This window comes from Atta colombica, unplaced genomic scaffold (assembly GCF_001594045.1).
Source record: "Atta colombica isolate Treedump-2 unplaced genomic scaffold, Acol1.0 scaffold155, whole genome shotgun sequence".
Lineage (NCBI taxonomy): Eukaryota > Metazoa > Arthropoda > Insecta > Hymenoptera > Formicidae > Atta > Atta colombica.
The window spans coordinates 2,926,097-2,937,428 of NW_017259245.1; the positions used below are offsets into that span (position 1 = coordinate 2,926,097).

Genomic DNA, 11,332 nt, shown 5'->3' on the forward strand with positions numbered 1-11,332 from the left:
TATATATATATATACTATGTTACAATAATTTAAAAGACCTGAACGTTTCTATTCATGTTTGAGCTATTTTCAACAGAAATCATGTATAATTCTATGATTACGTCTGTGAAAAAGTAAGTTTTCCTTGATAAATTTGTTAATCATTATGCCAAAGTCTCAATCTATAATATTTTTATTGAACCGTTATTAATGAGAATGAAAGGATATTCTGATTAACTCACCTCAACCAACGAAATCACGAACATATGTAATTATAAATAATATTTGATTAATATCGTCAATTTAGATATAAACGACTTACATTACCTTTAATTCTCATTAATAACAGTTCAATAAAAATATTATAGATTAAGGCTTTCGGTTACTAATCAGCCTATGAACTGTAATGGTCAACAACTCACCTCTTCACATACGTAATCATAGAATTATATTTCATTTCTGCTGAAGATGGCCCAAACGTAAGCAGAAACGTACAAGTCTTTTAAATTATTGTAACACAGTATGTACATGCCGTTTGAATTATTGTAACATAATATGTAAGATAATTTTAATTTTTCACACTGCGCAATTATATCTAGCGAAGACTCCTATTGTTATTATTTATTATTATTCCATATAATTTTATTTACAAGGCTTCTGCGCAAAGAGTCGCATCAGTCCCAGCAATTGAGAGTCATGGAAAAGCAAAATCAGGATCTATATGGGAAAATTTATCGAGGCGTACATCGGCTATCTCGGCTCCTAACTTAGTTAATTTGGCGAATTGTACGACTTGTATATTGAACGATATACAACTATTTCACCTGGAAAAGAAGTACAGTGAAAGACAGGCAGATAAAGAAAATCGGAAGAAGGAAAAGAAACAAAATAAGGAAATCATAGAAAAGAAAGAAAAACAAAATAAAGAAGTCCAGGAGAAGGAAGAGAAACAAGATAAGGAAATCCAGGAGAAAGAAGAGGCGCAAGACATTGAGAAAGAACAAAAGATGACAGGGTAACTAAACTGTTAAACTATTAAACTAATAAACTATTAACAGCTATTTGCATAATTGAATATATATATGTCTTAAGATTTTAGGATCTGTCGACTTATTGATATTTTGTCTTTTATCTATATCTCTACAATTCAGTAATGTAATTTATTTTTGATGATATAATGTATAATTCCACCTTTATAATGTACACTTTGATTTATTTTGCCAACATGAAAGGTATAAAACCATTTTGAGAGAACTTGTGGACACGTCCTTGGTGAAGAACTTCTATTTCATAAATTTATGCTTTGGCGTCAATTTTGTGTGCTCTTCCGACTTTGGTTTTTCTTTTCTTCTTCCTCTTATAATGACTGATGCGGGATATCCAAAAACCTATGCCACACTGAGTGTCACAGTTAGTGGAATAGCTGAGCTGGCATCGAAAATTTTATTGTCAGTTTTTACACTGATAATAAACATAAAATCGAAGTATATATTCTTTGCCGCTACAATCTTGATGGGATTCGCAAGAATGGGTAATTATTTAATTCTATAGCTGAGTAAATAAATTGTAGCGAATTTTTAAAATGGCATATAAAACTCACAATATATAGGTTTTCTGCTATGTGAACATACACTTAAAGGCGCGTTAATTACGATAGCATTAATCGGCGCTGTGCGATCGTGGCTGTTAGTTCCGCAGCATTTAGTTATCATAGAAGATCTCAACATAGAAAAATTTGCCTCGGCTTACGGTATCAACTCTGTTATCAGCAGTTTAGTTACGATAATTTTTGGTGCCATCGTAGGTAAGTTAAGAAAGATTGTTATATAATATCTAATCTGTAATATAACACTGTATGTATGTTTTATTACAGGAATTATTAAAGATCGGACTGGTAGCTACGAAATGTATCAAATTTCTCTACTAGTAACAAATAGTGTATTTATTTTACCTTGGATTTTGCAATTCATTTTCGTAGATTTTAGAAAATGGCGAAAGCAACGCGCGCAGAAAGGATCTAACATGGATCATCAGTGGGAATGAAGAGATGTGGGATATCTTAAGAATTAATTGATCTATATTCATCCATTTTTCTCTTTATATTTTCGCTTTTTCTTTATTAAAACATTTAATATTTTTAATTAAGCTTGATGTACATGGTGCATATTAATTCTTATGTAGCTTTCTGTTGTTTGTATATTATATTATACAAGAAATTTTATATTTTGTAATTCAGTTCTTTTTTACAATAAATTTTTTTAAACAAATTAGATTTAAATTTTTATGCGGAAAATGTAAGAATAGTTTACAATATTTTTAGAAGGAAACAAAATATATGAGATGTGTACAAGATATACAATATATTATTGGAATTGAAACTACATGATTTTTATAGCACTTTATTTGTTCAAAATTATATTAAGTATAATAAAATAATTATTAATTTTATAAGTAATTATAGATTATAGATTTTAAATTAATAAAATATTAAAAACTCTATAATATTAGTAATGCAAATCTTATCTGCAAATAAGTTGTAGAATACAATATGTCTTGATATATTTGTAATTTTTTAACTATAATATATATAATATCGATTTTTCCATCTGTGTCTTACATTTGGAAAAATAAATAGCAAATTATTAGAGAAATATACTTACTCAAATGAGATTAATAAGTAGAAAATAAATTGTCTTACTAGGGCAAACGTCAATCTATTTATATTTGACTTTATGCAGATGGAAATGTTAACTTTTGATTATTCTTTATAAGATGTTGGTGTGCGCGGCTCTATTTTAATCTTGAATCCATCATGCCTTTTTAAAATAATATCAGCTTGTAGAAAGAAATCTTTCTCCGGCGTTTCAGAAATAATACGGTAATTTCTCAATATTGTCGACAGCAAAACCTTTAATTTCAGCATAGCGTATTTCCGTCCTACACAAGACCTTTGAAAAACATACTGTTGTTAACGAATATAACAAAATATTTTTACATATCAATATTTCAAAAACAAACATTTAAACTTAAATGTAATTTTTTAACTATGAATAAATGTAATTTATAAAAGTTTCAGAAAAAAGAATAATACCAATTTAAGGCTAATAAGAGTCAAGGACGAGGTGCGTAATCTTAATGTAGAATGATGACTTAACTCCAATATCTCTGACGTCTTTTCTTTATTCACAATGATTTCGACTCTTTTTTGAATCTTTCTCAGCATAAAAAGCTTTGAATACAATAAAAATCAGATATTCATCCAAATTTTATTGCATCCAAGAGCTTCTCAACATGCTTATGAGTCCGTTAAGCGTTCACTTCAGATTTGGAAATCTGGAGAGTGTTTTGCCTTGACGGACTACCGAGTTATATTTGCGTTATATTTGCGTGATATCTGATGAAGAAAGCTATTATATACTGAGGAAGACTCAAAAGAGAGTCGAAACTTTCATTATGAATAAAGAAAACATCACAAAGATATTGGAATTAACTCATCATTCCTTATTAAGATTACGCACTTCGTCCTGCGTTGACTCTTATTAGCCTTAAATTGGTATTATTGTTGTTTTAAATAGTGAAAATCCAGTTAAGTTATTCAATTTTATTATTCAGAAAAAAGATTACTAAAAAGAGAAACAAATTATTACTATAAAATATTAATAAATATTAAATACCTTGGTCCAGCACTAAAAGGAATATAGGCATAATAGTGTCTTTTTTGTATATTTTCCGGTAAAAAGTTGTCTGGATTAAAAACTGTTGGATTTGGATAATATTCCTCTAAGCGATGTATCAGGAATTGTCCAATCACTACTGTAGTAGACTTTGGAAGAACATAATTTCCTGTAACTATAAAATAAATTAATTATATATGTACATCTCTCTTCAATTTATAAATGAGTTTCTTAAAGTAAATGCTTCTAGCGGAAAAATTTTTGCGAAAAGCTACATAGATTGAGACAAGATCTAAGAAATTCTTAATTTTTCATAGATATTCGTAATGGGACGTTGTTTGTCTGAAAAACCAATAAATCCTGCTCAAACAACGTCCTTCTAAGTTCTATTACGAACATCTACTAAAAATTACGAATTTCTAAGATCTTATCTCAATCTATTATGTAGTTTTTCTGTAATTTTTCATAAAAATTTTTTTCCGCCAGGCTGCAACTTATAACTCACGCACATCTCTAATATTATAATAATTGTTATTATTTTAATAATGTATTTAAATCTAAATAGCTTACCTATTTTTACTTCCTCATTAAGGCGCCTGGCAATCATAGGTACCGGTGGGAAAAGTCTCAAAGTTTCCATAATAACTCTTTCGAGATATTTCATTTCTAAAGTATCTTGAAAAGTGCATTGTCTGTTGCTGTCACCAAAAATTGTATCCAATTCTTCGTGTACGCGAGCCTGCACACCCAATTGAAAATGAATTAAAACAAAATAGAGAATTGGTGAGCGGTTTACCCTCATTTTTAATTCAATAACCAACAAACCAACCAACGTTCTATTGCCTGGAAATGATTTCTCATATTATTCTACAAAAAAACATCTGTACTTCCTTTTTTATGTGTTCGTTGAATAATTATGAATAATTTATAAAAAATCTAATAAAAATTCCGGAAAAATTCTTGAAGGTTAATTGGATCAAATTCATCATTTTTTGTCTCTTAGACTTTTTTGATAAAATCAGTAGTTTTTAAGATAAAAAATGTCTAAGCTTGAAAAATGATATATATCTTTAAAATTTTTTTCTCGTAAACTAATCATCCAATCGGTATGAATAAAAAATAAAAAAAATATTCGGCCAATCTTAAATTATAAAGAGGATTTCATTTTATTTTCTATACTGTTATTGATAGTGAAAAAACTTTATCATATAATATAGCTCTGAAGGCAGCACGCTTTTCTGTGTTGAAAATCTCATTATTCGATTATACATGCTTTTGTTTGGCTTCGGATTTGAAATGTTATTTAGTTTGTAGATGTTCTAATAAATACATAAATAAAGATGATGATAATAAAGATCTAAATGAATAAAAGTGCAATAAAAATATTTAAAATATTGATGTTTTATTAATTGGGGTAAATATTGGTGTTTATATCCTATTGTTAGATATATAATAAATATTTCAACTTTCAAACAAGCGTTGTGCCATCTGCGATACCAGTTCACAATTCGATGTTGAGATCGCTCACGAGCCGCAGACGTATCATCAGAGTTTTATTACAATAAAGTTTTTATGCCCTGTCAGTAATAGTACAGATTAAGATAAAATAAAATTCTCGTTGTAGTTAAGATTGGTCAAATATTTTTTGTTTTTGATTCATACTGATTGGGTGACTAGTTTGTGAGAAAAAAATTATATAGTCATTTTTCAAGTTTAGACATTTTTTATTTCAAGAACTAGTAATTTTATCAAAAAAGTTTAAGAGACAAAAAAATGTTTATTATGATTCAATTAAGCTTATAGAATTTTTTTCGGAATTTTTATTCGAAGTTTAGACTTTTAAAACAAAAAATTATTAACTATTCAACGACCACATAAAAAAATTAAGATGTATAGAAATATTTTTTCTCAGAATAGAGGTATCGAATTAAATTATTTCCAGCAACTAAAACGTTCGGTTAATGCATTTTCTAAGCGACTTTCTGAGAGTAAATTGCTCGCATGGAATGAATTATTATACGACTGTTATCGAAACTAAGCAACATCGACTTTTAGTTTAGCTCTCAGAAAGGAATGAAGATCGTGAAATATTATGTTTTTGAATTATTATTTTAATTTAATTTAAATATAAATTTAGTTATCAACAAATAAATAATATGTTAAAATGGGTAATGCAGTCAATGGTAAGAAATTATTTATGAAGATGTGTATTTCATGTCATACCACGGAAAAGGGTGAAAAACATAAAATAGGTCCTAACCTATATGGCATCATGGGCAAGACTTGTGGAAGTATGTGTTTTATTATAAATATCCCAATGTTTTATAGACAATATCTTGATTGAGAAAATACTTTAATAAAAAAGAATTTCAGAAAAAAATATTTTAATAATCGCTTAATAATATTCATGCGTAAATATATAATACTGTTAAATGATAGTATAGAAATTTAATTTATTGTGTAACTATTTTATTTCTTCTATTCTAGCTATTTCGGGATTTAAATCCACGGAAGCTATGAAGGAGAAAGCTATTGTGTGGAATGAGAAGACCTTAAACGACTATCTTGAAGTTCCCAAGAAATTTGTCCCAGGAACAAGTATGGCATTCTCTGGTGTCAAGAAGACCGAAGATCGAAATGATTTAATAGCTTTTTTAGCTACTTTGAAGTAATTGTGTTTTAATAAAACAGTGTACAACAATTTTTCAGCACAAATGTAACATGCAAATGATGAGAAACTATCAGTTAATAATTAAAAATAATAATAATGAAGATACTTGAATATCTGGATGATTTCCTAAGACACAAAGTGCAAAACTCGAGCCAGCTGCCGTAGTATCATGACCCTGTAATAAATCGATAATTACTTTTTTTTTAAGTAAATTAATAATTTACAATTTATTATAGCAATGCAATACGAGATATTTTGTAGAAGCTAAGAAAAATTTAAATTATAAAAATTCACGTTCAAAGATTTATAACAAAATTTACTTTCGAAAGGAAATTGAAAATATCGTGATACCTCAAACATGATGGTATTTACTTCTTCCCAGATTTCTTCATCAGTCATTTGTCCATTCCTTTTTAATTCGAACATCATTTCTAGGAAAGCAAGTCGCTTTTTCTCACCTACGTCATTCTCATCGATGTCATCAAGATCATCTCTTACATAATGCATATAATTAGCGACATTATTTTTAACGTTTTCTACATTTTCGATTATCTTCGAATTTTCTATTGGTTTATCGTTTTGTGCCTCTTTTAATTGTTGAGATTTTTCATATTTTTCTTCGACATCTTTTGATTTTTCTTTGATTACTTGTTCTGTCAGTGTATGAATAATTTTGAGGAATTTCTTTTGGAGAGTCGAAAACTTCGAAAATTTGAAAAATATATCGTACCGTTCTGACATATTAAAATGTCTTCGATGTAAAATATTGCTCATTCTACAATATTCAATTATAATGAGTGCATTTGTTACATGATAAATTTTTAATAAAATATTACGTGTTAAGGAAGCAACAATATATACTTCATCACGGCCATGGCATAATCATATCCGGTTTTTGGTCTTCTTTCTTTCATAACTCCCATTGCTGTTTCTGTTAAAATGTCAACCGTTACCGCTGATAGATAATCGTGGCAATCGAATTCCTTTCCAATTTTATCGCGAAGTTGATTCACGAGATCTATGCTGTTTTCATAAAAAAAAGGCACAAATGTCTTTAAGATATTCATATGAAATGTAGGCGCAATCACTTTTCTATGTCTGCGCCATTTGTCACCCGATGTGATCAGCAAACCATCTCCAAGCCATGGTTTAAACAATCTATAAATGGAGATAAATAAAGGATTATTTAATTACTCCCAGTAATAGTAATAAGTCTTATAATAAATGACAGACCATTTAAAGAGAGAATTAAAATTTGCATCTTTAGTTGTAAGATATATATAGGAATAAAATACATTATACACTGAGAAAAAAATGTTGTTAATTCAATTAAAGTCTATATTACAGGCTATCACTAACATAAGTGATTAATTCATGATTATGAGTAAGAAATCAAATTAATTAAAATTATGAAAATTTATGCATATATATATATATATATATACATACATATATTATGTACCTACACTGAGAAAAAATGCTGTTGAATTAATTAAAGTCTATGCTACAGGCATAAGTGATTAATTCATGTATATTTTTATTGACATAAAACCTTGATTATTGAAATAATAATTTATGGTGAATAAAAGTATACATGAATTAATCACTTATGTTAGTGACAGCCCGTAATATAAACTTTAATTGAATCAACAGCATTTTTTTCTCAGTTAAGTACATAATATATACAGGGTGTGTCACCAAAATTCGGACAAATTTCAATTTAAATTTTCCGCTATATTGTGCTTTTGCCAGAGGTTGTTGTTGGCCGAGAAAGCCTGATGTTTCTAGTAAACAGTCATATTCTCAAAATGGCTGCGATGTTGAAACCAAGTGCGGATATAATCGAAGAGTTGCGATCATCGAAAGCCTTCGCGCTGAGCACTCAGCAATGGAAATAATTCGGTTCTTTAGATACCCGAGATCAACTGTTTATGACGTTGTAGCAAAATATACGGCTTTAGAACAGTCCAAAGATTCCAATATGCCAGTGAAGAGTCACTCGAAAGAACGCTCCGCGAGGACTCCTGCAGTCGTTGAAAGGACTCAAACGCTGATTTCGGATGAGCCAGGAAAATTATTGCGAAAATTAGCATCGATTGTTGATTTAAAAGGGAGCCAACAATGTGTCGAATTGCCAAGGAGGACCTTCGATACAAATCAATACATTAAAGATATGACAGATGCTCTCTGAGACTGTACAAGCCGAGTTGCTCACCTCGGCTCCTATTCTGGCCTCCCAACAGCCCAGATTTAAATCCCTTGGATTACTACATATGGAGCGTAGTTAAAAGGGTCACAAACAAGTCTTGGCATCCCAATGTGACGTCATTAAGGATCGCTATTGAAGCAGCATTCGTTGGCATGGACAACGCTAAGCGTGCATGCGAACGTTTCAGATCGAGAATAGAGGCCGTCATTCAAGCTAATGGGGGATATATCGAAAAATTGTGCTCTACAGGGATTCCTCAAGTGCCATGTATAAGGATTTTTTGTAATATTTAATTTTTCAAAACATTTTTTTTTAAAACATTTTGTTTAAAGAAATTATTCGATTTGTCCGGATTTTGGTGACGCACCCTGTATATGCATAAATTTTCATAATTTTATTAATTAATTTGATTTCTTACCTATACTCGTCAGCTTTGTCGATATGTACAGAACTACTTAGGATTATTTCAATATCTTGTGGATTCATCAAAAAAACTATTGTTTTTAAGCCTACATATACGCCGATTACATTTCCATATGTGGTATAATATTTCAAAGCTAATTGGAACAAAAATTCGGGAGACTCTTTGTAACATAATAATGAATGACCCAAAATAGGTATGGCTGATGGACCTAAAAGAAAGAAAATTATTGTAGGACAATATAGGAAAATCAGTTCTGACAGAGATTACAAGTGCGAACATATAGTCAAATTAAACATTTTTTATTGTTATAAATATGTACATACCTGGTAATTTTTTTATAAGACGAACTGCTCGAGAAGTTTCGACGTAATAATATGATGCAATTAATAGTGTAACAATTGTTCCCAGTAGAGAATAAATTATGATCGGTAAATGAGATGTTGTTACTGGATCCGCATCCATTGCGATTTAAAAAAGTATTTGTCTAGTGATGTAATTTGCGTAGTTATTCCTCACTTATTCAGTTATTCCTCACTTTTTTACTCACTAATTATGGTGTTGACATTAGAAGAAATAAAACAAGAATTAATGTAACAATATCTTAATAAAAATATTTCATTTGCTATTAAGCTATTAATGGAACGTTGATTATAATTTCACCTTTTCACGATGAACGTGTTTCTACTTTTGCGCACAATAATGACCGATATTTTATAGCTAGTCCGCAAGAATATATTCGGACTCTTTTCAATTATACAGTGACCTCATCAATATCACATTGTTTGTTCATTTATATCACGCAAAATAATCGTAGACCGGATGAGCTTTTAATTTCGAACTCATTAATGTTTGTCAATGTGAAACTATTGCCCCAGACGTGACATAGCGATAAGTGCAATCTTTTTACCGGAAATCAGCTTATCGATTATAAAGCAAAAATTAAAAATATAAAAAATACAAAAAAGTTTCATGTTTTCGTGATACATGACAAAAAAAAAACGAAATTATTGATGCGTTTTAATTATAGTTAATCTTACTTATAATTTTAAATTAATGTAAATCATTCATGTAAATCATTTTCTTCGTACAAACTTTAAATTATTCGGAAAAAGATGATGACAAAAAATCTAAAACTGGACTAATACAATCATACGTTTGAACAACAATGAAACAAGTATAAATTGTATTTAATATATTTTAATTTTGTTTTTTCCGTTCTCTTTTTTTCAATAGTTCGATTATCTTTATAAATAATTATTATGATATAGATGTTAAATTAAATCTACGATATACATAATTAGTTATACATAATTAGTAAAATGTATTTTAAATATACTATAAAAAGATATATCAAGTACAAGATCGCACAACTTATTTTAAGGCACAAGGATATTTACAAGAATGTCAATAGCGTTAGTAGCGATGAAAATATCATTTTTCATGTATAATTTACATTAAGTCTTAATTTTAAAATGACACTTTCGACTTTTTCGTAATACTTTGATTTAACTCGAAATGAAAAAACGGTCGAGTATTGTAACGCATTTGTAAGTAATATAAAATTTACAACAAAAATATATAATATTCATTACAATCGATTTCGCTTTTGAAAAAATGTATACAATTAATAAGCACGTATTATATGTATGTATTACGAAGCATATAGAGCTTATAATAAATATAATCGCATAATCAATATATATTTGCAACAATTTCATCGTTTCTGTTAAGTAGATCATATTTTTTGTAAATAATATTGGATAATACTATACTTGGGGAAGGGAGAGGAAGAGAATCGTTTGATAACTAATAAATTATGACAAGGGAGTTAAAGATCTGATCGCATTGTTTTATTTCGCATAGTTAAGGCACGTAAACATTTACATTTAAACGTATACATTTTTTAGCACGCCGTTAAATATTCTCTTAAAGAATACATTAAAAAATATTTGATTGCTGCAACGTCATATACAATATAATGACTACTTTTATTCTCGAATAGATCATAATATCGCAAAACAGATAGCACGACTTAGTGCTTAGAAAAATGTAATAATAACTCTTATATATTAGTATCTTAAATATTTTGTTAAAAATTTCGAATATAAAAAAGATATAAATATTAATATAACTTACTGCCTACGATTAGTTAAGGCACTTTTATATACAAATTTTTTGATTGTGTCTCGCAGCATTAAAGTCGATTCACAGATCTTTCTATGCAGAGTATATCAAACATGTAACAAAGCAAAAACGAGAAAATGATAAAAGATATTTATACATATACACACACACACACACACGTGTGTGTGTGTGTGTGTGTGTGTGTGTGTGTGTGTGTGTGTGTGTACGCATATATGCAGAATAAATAATGC

The 11,332-nt window shown here is 29.0% G+C and overlaps 3 protein-coding genes across 4 annotated transcripts in view; 2 read left to right on the forward strand and 1 right to left on the reverse strand.

Annotated features, from left to right (window-relative positions):
• LOC108685655 overlaps positions 1 to 2,022 on the forward strand; it is an 8,409-nt gene extending 6,387 nt beyond the window's left edge. The window contains exons 7-10 of the mRNA XM_018190549.1: positions 633 to 994; positions 1,212 to 1,510; positions 1,589 to 1,783; positions 1,853 to 2,022. Coding sequence (XP_018046038.1) covers positions 633 to 994; positions 1,212 to 1,510; positions 1,589 to 1,783; positions 1,853 to 2,022 — 1,026 coding nt within the window. The remainder of the gene's footprint in view (positions 1 to 632; positions 995 to 1,211; positions 1,511 to 1,588; positions 1,784 to 1,852) is intronic.
• A 340-nt stretch (positions 2,023 to 2,362) lies between these two features.
• On the reverse strand, positions 2,363 to 9,691 carry LOC108685683 (cytochrome P450 4g15-like). 2 transcript variants are annotated; one of them, XM_018190587.1, is made up of 9 exons: positions 9,618 to 9,691; positions 9,281 to 9,503; positions 8,952 to 9,165; positions 7,186 to 7,482; positions 6,676 to 7,099; positions 6,431 to 6,499; positions 4,224 to 4,392; positions 3,654 to 3,828; positions 2,363 to 2,927 (listed from the first exon to the last, which is right to left on the reverse strand). In XM_018190587.1, exons 2-9 carry the CDS (start codon positions 9,417 to 9,419, stop codon positions 2,738 to 2,740), a joined length of 1,677 nt encoding a protein of 558 aa, XP_018046076.1. In that variant the 5' UTR covers positions 9,420 to 9,503; positions 9,618 to 9,691; the 3' UTR covers positions 2,363 to 2,737. The 2 variants fall into 2 exon arrangements, with proteins under 2 accessions (XP_018046076.1, XP_018046075.1); XM_018190586.1 differs by having other exon boundaries at positions 9,281 to 9,641.
• Positions 5,818 to 6,379, forward strand: LOC108685684 (cytochrome c-1-like). Its single transcript, XM_018190588.1, has 2 exons — positions 5,818 to 5,944; positions 6,141 to 6,379. Exons 1-2 carry the CDS (start codon positions 5,818 to 5,820, stop codon positions 6,323 to 6,325), a joined length of 312 nt encoding a protein of 103 aa, XP_018046077.1. The 3' UTR covers positions 6,326 to 6,379.
• Positions 9,692 to 11,332: the final 1,641 nt, after the last annotated feature.